This window comes from Lonchura striata, chromosome 1A, assembly GCF_050655825.1.
Source record: "Lonchura striata isolate lonStrDom1 chromosome 1A, ASM5065582v1, whole genome shotgun sequence".
Classification (NCBI taxonomy): domain Eukaryota; kingdom Metazoa; phylum Chordata; class Aves; order Passeriformes; family Estrildidae; genus Lonchura; species Lonchura striata.
Window position 1 is genome coordinate 29,466,207 of NC_140741.1, and position 16,880 is coordinate 29,483,086.

At 40.7% G+C, this 16,880-nt stretch overlaps 1 protein-coding gene across 1 annotated transcript in view; it reads left to right on the forward strand.

The window, feature by feature from the left end:
* The window catches only part of TBC1D22A (TBC1 domain family member 22A), a 160,632-nt gene extending 146,223 nt beyond the window's left edge, over positions 1-14,409 (forward strand). The window contains exon 13 of the mRNA XM_021524818.4: positions 3,462-14,409. Coding sequence (XP_021380493.2) covers positions 3,462-3,482 — 21 coding nt within the window. The 3' untranslated portion in view covers positions 3,483-14,409. The remainder of the gene's footprint in view (positions 1-3,461) is intronic.
* The last annotated feature ends 2,471 nt before the right edge of the window (positions 14,410-16,880 follow it).

The following is a 16,880-nucleotide window of genomic DNA, read 5'->3' on the forward strand; positions in this document are numbered from 1 at the left end:
AATGTGGATACCTTACAATTTAATAATATACTCTCATACTTTAGGAAGAAACATGAACTCTTGAGAAATACAATAATTTCCACTGTTGGAAATTACAGATGCTGATGTCCACTATTTTTATTTGATGCTTTGTGGTAAATCAGTGCAGCAATGATGGTATCAAAATCTAACTATGTAAAAGACTTCTTAGTGGTTCTATCTAAACTCTGCTGATTCCCTGAATTTAAGATGTACAACTGGTGCTGCACTCCTTCAAAGAAGTTCATGCAAAGGGACTGACACCTTGAAATACTTCTTTCTTTATCCTTCTCTATTTGACAGAAGTTTTGCTGGTTTTATTCAATGTCGATCTATAAAGTCTTATTAGATCCTTTTTGGGAGTAGCAAAATCCCTTGGTGGCTGTATTCCTGTTTCTTCTGACTTGTGTTCTCTGCATAAGCAAAAAAAGCCACGTGGGGAGGACTCAGCCTAACTATTATTGCTGTTTAGCAAGTCTAAGCTTCTCTATTTTTTTTCCAAATTAAATTACTATCAATAAATTCTGGCAGGTTGAATGACAGTTTTTGCAGAGTTGCTATTTGACAAAATTAAAAAAAAAAAACCAAAAAAAAAAAAAAAAAAAAAAACCAAAACAAAAAATCCCAAGTCTCCAGAAGGTTTCCTTGATGTCCAAATGCTGCGGCTCTGCAAACACTTCAGCGCTGGTACACGGGAGGGCGCATCTCTCCTACAATTGCAGCGCCTGGGCCGCGCTCGGCTCCGCAGCATCTCCCTTTACTTCTGAGATACAAATGCCGGCTTTAGCAGCCAAGTCTCCAGCCAGAACACAGGAATAGTAAAAACAGCCGTGGTCCAGGAGCCTATGTCAGACAGGGATAGTTACATTACAAGCCAGGCTTCAGAAATTACTTGCTCCCCTTCAGTCAGGCCAGTCAAAAGAAATTTGCTTATCCAGCCATGATGCTGCCTTTGGAACCAGGAAAATCATGTGATTGGTTTCTGTGGCTCTTTGGGGGGCTGGTCAGATCTGACAGGACACATCTTCAGGGGAATAAATCTAGCAAAATGTGACTTTTAGTGTACATATTTGGTATATGGGAAACTATAGGAAAATAGCGTTCTGAAGACATGGACCATATGGTAAAATTAGTGAAATACCAGCAGCAGTAAGACTGGAATGACATACCTCTCCATACTGGTACTGTGTCTCTTTAAAGTTTTATATTACAGGCTGTCCCAGTCAGAATTAGGGGCCTCTGTGTGGGGTATTCAACAATCACTTTGCCTTGAGCAAACAAAGCTGGGAAAACAACAAAGACTGGGATTTAAAAATCCCAGCCTAAAGCAACAAACAGCACAAAGCAGAGTCTCACAGCTCCTTGTAAATGCCTCTGATCACGGGATTTATCGCTCTCCCACCTGTATTCTTCTAATCTAGCTACTTAGCCTCTGCAAGCTGGTTCAGAAGATGACTATCTGAATGTTCACCTTGAGTAATACCATGGGGCCAGAATTTGTCTCTGCAACTTGGTTCAATATTGAAATGGAAGGGGACAAAAGGAGCACATGCATCATGCAGGGATGAATCCCAGTTAAAATGTTTATAGTTTCCTCATTATAAGGACAGATATTGGCCCATGGTATCATGAAGGAGAAAAGCAGAATCATGCTACTGCCTCATTTTTTGCACAAGGCAACCCTGTCTTCTTGCTCCAATGGGGAAGACATGTCTTGAGACAAGACTGACCTCTGAAAGTTCAGCTATGGCACTTATTTCACCTTTTCTGTCTGAACTTCCTTGTCGTTACGCAATATAATTACCCCCTGTAGCAAAAATTTCCAAGCGGTTCTCTCCCTGCCTCTGAAGGCTGGGAAGCTCTGGAGCTGCATTGTATATCAGCACAATGTGGTCTAGTATTTGGGCACTGGTTTCTGTGTCTGGGTAGCGCTAATAAACCAAAGCAATCAATTAAAACAGCAGCAAAGGCATGTAAAACCTCCTGAAGCAAGCTAACAGGTCAAGAAATGGAACCAGATATCAGTAAGGCCCCAGATAAATTAAAATCTGCAAACTAACTGTTTTCCTAATGGGATAATTCTGAGAACTGCTGTTTGGAAATGCAATGGCCTGGAAAACAGGGTCAACAAAGCAACAAAGGAAACTAACATAGCTGAAAGGGGGAGAATTTGATGGAAATAATTTAATCATCAAACTAATTCCTTATCTGTTAAGTAGGGAATGCAATGGAGCATGCTAAGTCTAAACAGCTGAAGTCCCAACAATGTATTTAGCTGCCCTTTGGTGTAGCAACACATACCCTTTGGGATGCAGCAACTCCTCTTGTTCTGCATTTCTCCAAAATGTATTAAAATGGCTAGAGCTAGTAACAAGAGCCATTTTGTTGTTGTTGAGGCTAGAATTATTCTGTACGTACAAAACTACCTTCATATTTTCTTTCTTACTATATTTTGCTTTCTTACCAAGTATGCTGTGTACTTGATATCAGGTCTACCACAATGACTCTGGTCTGACAGCTGATGGCAGGCCCTTTGTGTTACCACTGAATTTCATTTCCTGACACAGGACACGCTTTAAGGTGAAGCTTAGGATACTCAGATGAAATGCCTTCCCTTGCAAAAATTTCTCCAGTGTGAAATGTCACCAAGTCTCTTTTTCTATTGTAGTTTATCCTGGCCAAAAAGTGGTATCAGAATTTGCTGCCTGTTACCATCATCGGTATATGACATAATGTCATGTAATTCAGACCAGCTCTTCTAGAAAATCAGGAGCCATTGCTGTATGAAGCATTCAAATATAGTCTGCCTTGAGAGAAGACTCAAGGAAATAATATAGCATCTAACACAATAAAAGGCAGTAGGACAATAAAATAGCAGAAATCTATGTTGGTGATTGACTGTCTGTAAGCAGACAATCTAATGTTACCTGAGATTTTTTTAAGCCACAGCCCTTACTAGTGTTAGTTCTATGCTTTTACATGTTTTCCATAGATATGTTTTCCAAAGATTCACTTTGAATTTGTATATAGCACTTAATCTTTCAGAAATATGCAGTTAAAATTGAGCTAGAAAGTACAGCTGCATCTGTCCCTCCCAGATAAGGGATAGGAGTATTCATCTTTTTGTTTGTGGCAGAGAAAGGCTGGAGACCAGCCAATGTTAAGCTATATCAACCTTGTAAGGTAGGCTCTGAGGGTACCAAGCAGCACCAGAAGTCTGGACAAAGTGGGTTAGCAAAATGACCTGCATGGATTAATCCAAGGAATTTCAGAAAGGAGAAAATGAAACCATCAAATATGTAGCTAATCAGGCTTCTGAAATATAAGGAGACCAAAGAGTCAAGAATAAATAGTCCATAAATAATAAGATGCCATACTTCAGGGATAGGAATGTTGCTTATTTAATATGATGTGATTTAACTGCCTGTGTTTTCTGTTAACAGACCCTTTCCAGCACAGTCTGATCATCGTTTAGGTTTTCACGTTCTTTGCCAAATGATGCAAATACTATGCATATGGAGAAATGTACTGGAATGTGTAATACAAGAAGAAAGAAGATCTATACCAAAAGGTAAGCTCAATAACAGAAAAGCAAGATATAATCAAAGTTCCAGAGTTTTTTTCCCTTTGCCTTATTAATATATTTTCTCAGCTTTGATGTAGCAAATCACCTTCAAACACAGGATGAATCTTGAAAGCTGTGTCTCTGTCAGACCTGATGCTGTTCACTAATGATTTTCTACTGGAGAGTACTCTCATTAAACCTATAAGCCCTCTTTCAATCAGGAAAGCAACCTGGGGTAGAGGAACCACAAAACATCTTAGTTTATAAAAAAAACTTCCTCTCTATTGGCTAAAGAGGCAAAATTTTATCTATGGAGTTGCCAAGAAGCTTGTGATATTTTCTGAGTTGCCAAGAAGCTTGTGATATTTTCAGGGTGTGCTTCCACAGCAGCTCAAGGCAATCTAGGACTAGGAACTGTAACCTGCACAGTCCCTGTGAACCAAGGCTGCACACCTCTATCCCTACTCTTGCATTAGCCCTGGCATCTCTCTGATTTCATGTGGATCCCATTCAGGGAATTTACCCTGCTGAAAGCTAATTATTTTATTTCATAAGCTTTCTGTTTTTCCAGCTCTGTGAACTAGTTCACAATGCACTCCAGTAAGTACTTGTGCTAAAGTCACAAAGAAGGACAAAAAAAGCTGGAAATGGGCAGGATAGGGGGACCAGATCTTGGTCTAGATTAACTTAAAACATATGCTGAGATGCTTTTCCTGAGAGCTCTAAGTGGGGCAGGCCACAGAAGTCTGATCTTCTACCAGTTGCTGGCTAACCTATGCTCACATTTTGATACTGTGTTCAGGTCTTTCTTTTTCCTCTACTGCTTTGTCTACACAGCTTAAAAGAATTATTCTAGCCAGGCTCTGTGTATCTCTTTGGTGTTTGCCACTGGTCAGAAGAGAAGCAGTGCTGCTGTTCTGTTGGACTCATGGAAAGGGAACATCTGGTATGTGAGCAATGATGGGCTTTCCTCTCCACTCAACAAAGATGGCCAATATTCCCAACATTTATTGTTCAAACTCTAATTTACAGAGAGCAATCTTCTCTGTTTTGCACAAGAGTGTAGGAGAGAATGTGCACAGGGTACTTTAAGGATGCTCATCTCCCTTCAGCCCTGCCCCTCCTGATGACCATTAGAGTCATCTTCCAACAGCAGCCTGCACTCTTCCTCCCCCCACCCTGCCCCATTCCTTTACTGTGCTTCCCTCTATTTCCTGTTTGCTGGCACTTTGCTTTTCCAACTAGGCCAATGTTTGCATTCTTTTTTTTTATTAATATGTAAATACTTTTTGTCTTTAGACCTTCAAGAGTGTTCTAAACTTTTTTTTGTTCCTTAAGCCCTGGCTTGTGTGCTCATTTAATCAGAATCTCTTACCTAAAATGTTCCCCAGAAATCGGTCATCTCTCTTTCGTTTGCATATCTTGTAATAAAAATCTTGCTTAAAAATTCACACTATAACTCTTATTCCTTGCTTCCAAAGCTAGTGGATAAATCCTGACACAGAGATGGACTCTGTTATATGACAGCAAATGCATTATGTATAATTACAAAGCACACGAGCTGTTATTCAATGTTGTTAGCTTGGCTTCACTGGAATTCTGGAACACATCTGTACACAATTTATAGTTGCTTATAACATATGCTAGCACACAGTGTGTGAACAGCTAGAATTTAAACTGAGATCCTGCATGAGGCTCTTTAGGAACCACAGCTGCTGCCAGTATTGCTCAGTCTTGGAAAATAGGAAGAGTGGAATTCTACTCAAGGCAAAATGAAGGCAAGGCATAATAAATACCAATTCTACTAAAGGCAAAATGAATACCAAGGCTCTAGGAGTGAGGCAGAGATTTGGCTGACTCTAGAATAACTTTCTTCAAACAGGGATATGGAGAACCATGGGAAGATTTTAGGAGTCCTTTTCTGAACATTCTTTTTTTTTTTTAAGAGTAATGAGTGCCTGGCAAAACAGGAAACAAACTTTTAGAGTGCAAGAGAAATTAGTAAGTTAAAATTGCAGTGCCTATATTTGACTGATGTGGAGCCTCTCAGAATGTGTTTAGGGGTCTTGTATTAACATTAAACAGCTGTTGAGATCTTGTCTTTAATAATGCACAATGTTATTACTCTGAAGAATACTAGCACTGACATCTCCAAGCTCATATTAGAAGGAAAGCAGACTACTTTAATTGTATTATTCACTATTTGGTATGTCAGCACTGCCACTTTAGCTTTCAGGCTCTGAAGAGGGACTACATTTACTGCTGTGTCTTATAGTCCACAGTAAAAACTTTCAGGCAACAGAGAATGCTATTTAAAAAGTAACGCTTCAGCTTTTCTAAATTTCATGGGTTAAAGTACATTATTTAATCTCAACAGACTGTAAATATAATTTTTCAATGTAGGTGTTACTTCACCTTGTGAAAACCAAACACTGTACAATTTCCCAGCCTGGATGACTTTTCTTCTCTTAACTGCTTCAGACAGCTTGGCTGCAGATTTGCTGTCTTCTGTGCCTCGAGTCAGCTGCACCTCTTACAGCCATGTGTGGTCTGACAGGTGCTTCCAGGGAAGCCCAGCCTGTGAGTGTCTGCTTTCAGAGTCCAGAAAATTTAACTGCCATCCTGCTATCCAGCTGCCTATCTTCCAAGTGAGCCTTTAAAGTCAAGCTCGTAGGAGAGAGGATGATGTGAGGATCCCAGATTCATTCCCTTCTCAGAGCTGGTTACCATTCTATCTAAACTGACCGATGGTAATGCATTGCCTATATCTGTCTGGTTGTGACATCCTATTAGACATGAATAACAAGGTAGATGTATATGTAGAACTTAAGGTTTACATGTGGAAAATGTTTATTCCTGCCTTGCATCACATCCCTGCAGAAGTCATTATATTAAGCTAATACTCTGCTAGGTTTAATTCTGGGCATTGTTGCTTAGGGTCAGCAATGACCAGTTGAGAGTAGCATTGCCTGTGCAAAGTAGTTGTAACAGGCAATGACTTTGTGTGAGGAGGTAGAGATGTTTCTGCTTGAGGTAATAAACAAAAAAGCAGGGAGAGTTCAGAATCTGACTTACACCCAGGCATGGAGCTGGGTTGTGAGAGGAACTAGGATGTCCTCCAACCCCATCCTATTCTAAGAGTACAAATGGAGTACGCAAGGTTGGATAAAAGTGTCCTCAACAGAAGGGCTGACAGTGGCTGGCAACTTCTCAGCTGGACCATGCCAATGGAGCAGTCACGTGTGAGGCATGCTTCATTTCCCTTCATTTCTGTCCAACTGTTTCCACAGACAGTGGAGCTGCTCTCCTTGAATTTGGTATACAGAACTGCTTTTGGCTTTTCCTACCCTTTCCAAAAGGCAGTTTCAGAGTAACTGCAAAATTGCAAGGCTCTATAATTTTCAATGGCTATCCTGAGGACAGAAGAATGGACTTTCACTTGGCCAACCTGAACTCCTAGAGAAAGAATGGTCCTCAGTGGTCAGCAGGAGTCCTGACTGCAGCTGGAAAAGGGTCTGACATGCAGCTGGAAAGGGGAAGGATGAAGGAGCAGGTGGTGTCAGTGCCATGAGGAACTGGCATTGCACGGAGCTGACAGACGGTCCAGGTGGGCCTGGCACCAGGGCTGCTCCACCAGGGATTCCCATTATTCCCCCTTCCCCAGGCTGAAAGGCTCAAATGGAATGTGGGGGCTGATGGCTGGGGTACAGCCTCAAGGAGTCTGTCAGTCTGTCCTGCTGGGGGCTGAGGATAAGCCATCTGAAATTCACAAATATTCCAGTTGAATCTAGTCTGACAAGAGTCTGTGGGGTTCTTCCTTCTGCTTAGTGGAAAGGATCATTGATATTGACTTTTCTCCACAAGGAATTTTGCTTGCATTTTCAGACTGTTTTCTGACACAAACTTTGTGAAACAAAATATTATCAACAGGCTATATAGAGTGCCAAAGTTATGCTCAGCCATTGATCTGCTGTCCAATGTCATTATGGTCAGAGTGGATTGGTATGACTATCTGGTTTAAACAGCTGCTCCTAGCCTCACCTCAAAGGTTCTACAGCTTCCCTCTAGCTTCTTTTCCAGTCAGAAATTGAAATTCAAATGCTTCAAGTCATGGAAAGCGATATTTTTCTTTGTCTTTTCCAAGGCTCTAACAATCAGAAATATGATTTATATATTTTTATGGCCCTGTTTGTCATGCACCAAGAACCTAGCCCATGGATCTCAGCATTGCAAAGTGAATTCAGTTTTATAGCTGGTGTATCTGAGAAAGAGCAATTTGGGTCATTTTGTTGGTAGTTATAGGAATCACTGAAATAGGGAACTCTTTTGTTAATGCACTGACCGTTGGAAAATGCAATTATGTATTTTTATTCCCTACACTGTAGGAAGTGGAACCACTGGTTAGAGATGGCTGTCATCAATGAGTGCCCCAGAATTCATATGTTAAACAAAGTGCTACTCATGGAAGGACAAAAGTAGAAACCTCCAGCTTCACAAAATCTCTCCCTGCTTTTTCCAACTGTGCTAAAAAACCGTTTCCAGTTTAAACTAGCACTTGAACTAGTGTTCACCACCAGCAGAGAAGGACTCATTTGGAAGTAATACAACTCTTTCTAAAAGATTTTCTAGCTTAATTTTTAGAAGTACCATGCTTTTCTGGTTTCTCCTGATGATAATGTTTTTTTCTGACACTGACAGAATCAAAATGTCCTGAATAAAAGCACCTGTGTTGAATGACAGAATTACATCCAAATCCCATCAAAATCAGTGGCAGCCTTTCCACAGAGCTCCAAGAGAGTTGGACTAGATGTGTTAGTGATCATATTTTATCTTCTCTCTATGGTTCCTTAGAGTACATATGTTTATTCATAGCCAAACTGATTACAGGTCAAGATGACTCCACATAAAACTTGACCCTGCATCTGAAAGGAATTAGTTTCTCCTTGGATAATACTTAAGGTGAATTAGAGGCTTTCTTCCTTTAGAGTGGACTTGCTTATCTTAAAAAAAAAAAAAAAAAAAAAAAAAAATTCTTATCTGGTTGTAGGACTTGCTTGTATCTCTTTCTTGAACTGTTGCAATAAATCTTAGGAGGATTATCAGAGTTTTACAGGCTTTTGGAAGCTTTGGATTTGCCTTCATGCTGTTAGGCAGTGCAGGCATGAGAGGATGAATCTGCATCACAACTAAACACCTGCCACTTCAAATCCTGCAGTGACAATCAGAGTGTCCCAGTAGGATCACCCAATTACTGCAGCCTACAGCACACGCAATTTTTCCTGCAGCCACAAAAAATTAGTTCATGTTTTGTCATAGGCTTACTGCACCATGCTATGATGCAGACAAATATGAGAAGGCTGGAGCCTATGCCAGAATAAAAATGAATTTTTCTCTGAAATTAGGTAGTACTACGATAGGAGGGATGAAGATAACTTCTTGTCCTAGAAAGTGGATTATGTAGTCTTCCATTTGAGTAGAAATCCTTTTGACAGATGATATATAGGGCTGTGGAGAAGGGCTGTATTATTGCAGACATAAACAGCTTTAATGGTAAAGACCAGGTAAAACAGTAGTTTAGCAGAAAGATGTTATCAAGGAGTTGCAAATAGCAGTCATGCTCCAACAGAGCTACTGATTTTGCTGTCCTGAAGGAGAATAGGTGTAGTGCTGGGGGTCTGTAGTGACATCAGTGAAGAAGAATGAAATGTCATCTGCACCTCTACGTTACTTTCCAGATCTATAACTACATGGCAAGGAAATGCAGATGCAACAATTCAGTGCTATTTGTTTTGATGAATTTGTGCTCTTTTTTTATAAAAAGCTGCTATACATTTTAATTGAGGGATTTGTGAAAAGGTTCAATTGTGTAAAAAAAGCCCACAGCAAGGCTCCAATGTTCACGCAAATGTTCACAAGATAAAAAAGACCAAGTAAGTATTTTAATTTTAAAGCTATTTGATTGATAATTGTAGCTTGATACATGTTATAAAAACAGTCTTAGAGAAATACTTTATACCAGGAACTAAGAATATCCTAATACTTAGTACTAGCAGCCAAGCAAAAAGAGCTTGTTTTTCAGAAGTGTGCCTAATTATTTCCAGGCAGTAGATAATTCCAGATTCTCGAAATTTAGACTCAAAAAATTTGACCAGAATTCAATTATTCAGAATGACTACTGACTGCAGCATCATATCCCAGTGAAAATAGCTTGAGAACATGACCTGAAAACACCCTGAGTTTAGGTACCCACTGAATGGCTTCATGCAGCATTCATGGTTTAAACGTGATGGTATCCACCTCCTCTTCTGTGGTTCCTAGCAATGCACAGTTTACTTTGTGCAGGATCTAGCATTCAGAGAAAAGCTCTGACCCAATTAAATGTTTCTGGGAGACGGTTGACCTGTAAAAATTACTAGATTAGTGAATTTAAAAGATCTCAAATAAAAGCAGAATCCAGGGAACAGATAAAACGTGACACAGATGAGGGAGAAAGGAGGGAAGCAATATGGATGAGTGAAAAAGAAAAAATCTCCCTTTAGGAAAGCTGTGTTCAACCCCACAGCTTCACAGATTGAGTGGAAGGGGGATATGGAGCCCAAGTGCTTTAGCCTTTTACACGACTGCTTTACTCTCTGTTCTTCTCACAAGGGCAAGGAGTGACAGGACAAGGGGGAATGGCCTTAAACTGAAAGAGGGCAGGTTTAGATTAAATATTAGGAAGAAATTCTTTACTGTGAGGGTGGTGAGGCCCTGGAAAAGTTGCCCAGAGAGGTTGAGGATACCCCATCTGTGTGGGTGTTCAAGACCAGATTGGATGGGGCTCTGAGCATTTTGGTTTAGTGGCAGGGGGGTTGGAACTGGATGATATTTATGTTCCTTTCAACCCAAACCATTTTATGATACTATGACTCTTGAAATAAAAAGAATGAAGTAAACACTGCAAGCTGCATCTACCTTTTTGACTGACACCCTAATTTTATTTTTTTTTAAAAATTAACCTTTCTTTTCTCTATGCAGTCTAAAATTCCTGTCTGCAGATGCTACATCATAGAGAAAACTTTGGAGCAACAGTTTCTCTAAGTTAGGAAATAATAAAGATTCCTGTATGTGAACCAAAGTTTCTCCAAATCCATTAGTATAGTGCTGGCTCTCCAGAAGACAGGTCTCTGGGACCAAGGCAACAACCATAAAGTGGTTTTTCAGGTTTCATGGTTCCATGCTGATTTACTCTTGTGATGCAAAGCTTTCCACACACTGCCTGAAGCTGGTCTCACAAATGCAATTACCTGTTGCCCATGATCCTAACAATTTGTGAAAAAGGATTAAGGTAAATAAGTGGTAGTTGTTGTCCTTTTAAAAAATGGTTATTGTTTTTGAAAACACAGTCATTTGACTGATCTGATTTAGAACATTTTTCCAACAGATGCTTGCACAAGGTGCAGAAAATTGCACTGAGGGAGGATGGACAGAATGGGAACTTCTTATATTGCCTTTGTTGTAGAGAACTGGCATCTAGTCACTGCCTAAGAGTGGATGAACAAGGTGACAGATTACAGCAATATCATTTCAGTTCTCTTCCTTTTCCACTTTGGGATCAAAAAGCTGCAGTTGCAGGTTACCCGTTTCTGTGAAAAGAGAGAATTTTCCATCAGTGTTGCACCTGCTATGGGCACTAGTTGTTAAGAAGGGGCAGTTCATTGGCTACATTAAGGAAGAGGTGACCTTTGAGGTGTATTCTGTATAGGTCTTAAAACTCTAGAGCATTTTAATTGGCTGCAGCTGAAGAGGCTGCTCTGAGCATTCCTTTTTTTATCTCTGGTCCATCTCCTGGCAGTGTACTAGAACAGTGGCACTGGATGCTGGGTGTGGGGAGTGAGCTGCCTTGAGGAGCACTGCTGGAAAGGACTGGCTTCAAGCACAGCAGCCTCACTACAGCACCGTGTCAGCTGCAGGCTGGGGCACGCTGGGGTTGGGGTGTTGTTTAGGATGCCAGGCACAAAGAACACTGCTATTTATCCTTTCTTCAAAAATACACAGTAATTGAAAATGCTTCTCCAAAAATCTGTCACAAACACGTTGTGGCTGGCTCATCTTGGTCTCAATGGATTTACATTAGCACCTTGTTAAATACTCCATTGATTTTGGAATTGCTGTAATGGCCTATAAGTATTGCAGGGTTCTGAGTGTCTGTATTGATCTCAGTGGCTGGTCCTGCACTGAGCCTAGATGTTACACAGCAGGGCTTCTTTCGAAGTTGTACTGCAGGATATGTGAAAACACAGGTGCAGAACTGTGCCCTTTTGCTTGCTGAGCATGACTCTATAAGCATCAATTTGCAACAGGAGTCTAAGACTCTGAGTCATATAAAATGCCATTTTTCTATTTCTTTAATAAGATTTCTATTATTCTGACAGCTTTTATAACATTTTGTCTACTGTTACTACCTAGAGAGGCATTCACTTGAAGAACAGTTTTATTTTATTAATTACAATTTATTCTTTTTCTTTAGAAGACGAAAGTCAACAAAATTATAAAACAAGATCTTGTCTCTCCCCTTTCTTCACTTCAATGAAATACAGCTGAATGCAGCAATCATTTGATGGCTGATGCTCTTATTGTTTGGGGAAGTAGCTACCAGTGAGTTAAATACAGGGAGCCCAAAAGCTAAACTGATTCCTTTATGTGTGCACTCTGTGAAGGCACTCTAAATGATGTCAGCTCTGCACCACAGGGCCTTAGTGTGCCTCAATTGGAAACACACATTTCAAAATGACCTTGGCTATCCAACAGCCACGTCCCATGGCACTGATTCCCTGAGTAACAAGTTGACTGCCTTCAAATGCAGAGGAATGGTAAAAGATATTGCAAAGAATAAATTTCCTATATATTTTTCTGTGGTTTTGGCTGTTAGGCTCTGATGTCTAAGAAAGAGGTTTCTTTTTGTCTGAGAGGAGCACTGGGCTCAGATCTTTAGACTTCTGAGGTGACTTGGGGTTTTCAGTCCTTGAGTAAATGATCCCTCTTTCAGTGAATAACCAGAGTTAAACAGCAAAAATTAGTTGATGGTTTCTGAGAGAGAATAAATATGAGGTATTCTTTTGGAGGTATGGATGTGTCTCTATTTAGCTAAAAATGAGAGCTGAAGAGGGGCTTCTCAGCTCCCTGCAGAACCCTGTTCTGTCCCAGTCATTCTCAAGCACATCCATCAGCAGCTTGCTGGCACAGGCAGCACACTCAGATTGCTTGTTATCATTATATACCAGGTAGCAGATATGGACAACAAGGGAATGACTGAAAAAGACATTCCTTGAATATTCCAGAACTTATTTACTGCCAAAAACAGAGGGGACACCGTAAAGTTCAGACTGGGAAAAAGTTCTGTGGCACAGAGGCACAAATGTTAGTAGTATTTAGCAGCTCCTGAGAGAACAAAACAAACAAAAAAAAACCCCACAAAAAACTACAGAGACTTCTGTAAGGAAAACCACTGATGTGGAGTTGATGAATATGATGATGAAGAAAATGTATGAGTGTATTTCTGGTCACTCCTGGTCAAGAAAGGGGATTTCTGTGTTGACTATGTTAGGTGTAGTAGATATAATTCGCGCCATTTCTAATATGATATATGTGATATTGAATATTTGTTAGAGTATACTCGTTTGTATTAGGATTTCCCCCCCACCCTCACAGGCGAGACTGGGTGTATATTGGAAACTGATTTACAAGTAAAAGGATGTAGCTTGGCCAGGAGATGGGCCATGTCTGGACTCCAGGTGCTGATCATCGCGTAAACGGCCCAAGATGGATATCATGGAAATCTTCAGACAGATCCATGTGAATGCAGCCTTCCCGCAAATCTCATCAGGGATTCACCTACTCTGGACACTGAATTATTCCTCCTCATCACCAAAAAAGAAAATCTTATTAATCTATGGACTCTGAATAGAAGAAAAGACTGATTGCTAAAAATCTTGGCCTCAGGCGGAATTTTCCCTATAAAAACCACTTGTGCCAGGATGGAGGTGTGTGGGCATGGGGGAAACTTCTGCTGAGGCTGACTCCTTGTTGAACACCCAGGGCCAACCCCGGGCTCAGCTCTGTTCTTTCCTTGTGGCTAGCTAGATAGAATTTGATTACAAAATAAATATTTTATTTTTTCATATTAATTTGGCTGGACAAATTTTCATTTATAACAACTAGCTGCAGGAAAAGGCTGGTAGGGGGAAGGAGTGGCAAGTCTGCTTTAGAAGTGGAAGTTCAGCTTCTTCAATCTAGGAGAAGGGAAGCTGAGAAGGGGCTTTCTCTCTATAAATTCATCAAATACATGTAAAGTCCTAGAGCAAACACTGAACAAACAACAAACACTGTAAAAATTCAACTGGCTGTCAAACAAACCTTCAAATATGACTAGAGGCTGGAAAATAAGCCTAATAATATCAAGTTTAAAGAGATTGCTATGGTTGCGTTTATCAAAAAGGAGAGATTATTTACTCTAATATGTAAATACTTCCCAGGAAAAATACATTTGATATCTAGGAATCATAGAATAATTAAGGTTGGAAAAGACCTCTGAGATCATTGAGTCCAGCCTTTGAACTATCACCACGTTGTCAACTTAGACCATGGCACTAAGTGCCATGTCCAGTCTATTCATGAACACCTCTAGGGACAGTGACTTCATCACCTCCAAGGGCAGCCCATTCCAATGCTTAACCATCCTTTCTGTGAAGAAATTCTTCCTGCTGTCTAACATAAACCTCATCAGGTGCAATTAGAGGCTGCATTCTCTCTTCCTGTCACCAGCTGCCTGCAAGAAGAGACTGACCCCCCCCCCCCCAACCTCACCCCAGCTACAGCCTCCTTTCAGGCACTTGTAGAGTGATAAGGTCCCCAGAGTCTCTTTTCTCCAGACTAACTCAGCAGCTCCCCATAAGACTTCTGCTCCAGACCCTTCACCAGCTTTGTTGCCATTCTCCAGTCTCACTCCAGCACCTCAGTATCTTTCTTTCATAGTGAGGGGCACAAAACTGGACACAGGGATTGAGGTGTGGTCTCACCAATGCCAAGTGCCAAGGGACAATCACTTCCCGCTACTCACACGGGTTCTGATACAAGCCAGGATTCCTTCTTGGCCGCCAGGGCACACACAGGCTCAGCACCCCCAAGTCCAGCACCCCCAGATTCTGTTCTGCTGAGAAGCCACTCTGAAGCCTATAGAAGCCTATAGCACTGCATGGGATTTTTGTGAGAGAACTCTCTCAAACAGAACAGGAACATGCTGAGCAACCACTGCCATGAACAAAGCTCTTTTCCTGTATCAGAGAGAAAACAGAGCTCAGGTTCTCCACATAAGGATTAACTGTTACAGCAAACTGTGAGAGTGCTGAATGCTTCAGCTCTCAGTGCTCATCTAGAAGACAAAGGTTTAGTCAAAGGCAGTTACTGCTCCATGTAAATGTGTGTTAGGTGAACTTTCACAGACTGAAAGAGGTAAGGCCTGTTGTGACTTTGAGGTCTAAGAACACATCCTACAACAGAGCACAGAACATATAACTCTGCAGGAAATAAAATTCTGCTAAAACCCCAAAAATGAACAAGCAAACACATGGACTTTCTTTTCCCTTTCTGAATAAGTTTGATTCATTGATTCTGGTTATTTGCTTCACTTATAGCGACTTCTGTTCTGAACTGTCATTGTCAGTCTCTTGCCCCTCTTCTGCTTACAGAACTGTTCATGCCCAGCCTCTCTCTGGCAAGCATTTGGTTCAGTCCACCCGCTGGCACCAATGGCATTTTACAACTTTAAGTCACTTTTGGTTCCTTCACAACTTTGTGCTACTGGAGCTTATAATCCCTTTTTCTCCTCACCTCCATAAACCAGCCTTGTGACTAATCTGGCTGTGTCCACAACTGACAGATCTGCAGGCAGGTAATTTTGATCTTGGGTATTAGACATGCCAAACCTTACAGCTCACTGCATGCAAAATCCTTCCAGATAGCAGGGGACATTCCAGTGTTTACATTTCATATCTACTCCCACTTTCTAGCCCCAAAGTCAATTACTAACAGCATTTCCTGATAACCTTTTAATTTCAGAAATGTAGCAACCATACATGCACAAATGCATACAAAATATTTTAAAGTAAACAGCAAAAGAGAGACCAGATCATTATTGCAGAACTTTGATGCAGCTGACTTATTATTTGAAAATTGATCAACTTGCCAACTAATAACTGATAACTGTGACATGGCACAAGGGATATCTGCCGGGCTGGTTTTTGTTTGGAAAAAAACATAATTAGGAGACAGTTTTGCTCAGAATTCATGTGCAGCTATCCCCTTGTGCTATGTGGAAAAGAAAAATGGATGCTGCCCTGTTATTCTGACTAAGCTCAGGATTTGACACCTTTGTGGGGTGATGTCAGGTTTGCAGGAACTCTGCTTGTAAGTGCTGAGAGCAGGGGATGCAGCCAGGCAGCACGGCTTTAAGTGACAAAAGGCAGCTTAGTGGGCTCGCACTGCTCCTGCTGGGGTTCCACCAGCTCACTCCTAAGAAGCCTCTAAGAAGCTCAGGGCACAATAGAGAACCATAACTCATTCATATATATAGTATTTCTCCCCACTCTTCCTAATTTTCCTGTGGCAAGTAAACATTTACCTGTCAGCTTCAGGAGCTGAAAATTGAGTGAGATCTCAGTAAATTCTGTGTGCAGCTTCATGAAGCATAGCTGGAGAAATGGGTACTTTTATTCCTTCATTATGAACCTACCTCCATGAGATCACCACAGGCTCTGATTTGCAATTTAATATCTCTTCTTCTAATAGTGAGATGAACTGAAGTAGCTACAAAGAAACTCAATTAGTATTGCAGCTAATAAAAATGATAGTTGTGATAGAAAAATGATTCATAACTGCAGAATGTGCTTCTGCATGTTTTTCATTACTTAGCCTGAACTAACTCTTGTAATATATTTCCCTGCACCTTCTGAACCACACGTCTTCCCACTGAGTAGCATCTAAAATTTGTATTTACTCCAAAGTGGTTTTTACTGACTCTCCTTTTTGCCAATATCATATTTTTTCACCAAAGGTTGTAGTGTAAAACATGAACTAATATTTTAGGCATTGCTAAATGCTTCTGCACATAAAAAACTCCATAGAAGGGACTAAATAATTGTCAAATAAAATTTGTCTATGGACATCCTTCCTTCACTGCTTGCCTGGCAACGGCAGTAGTGAGCTTTTCATCAGACTTTCACAAACCTCTGGATGTCAACTGTGGCATATGTAGATTTGT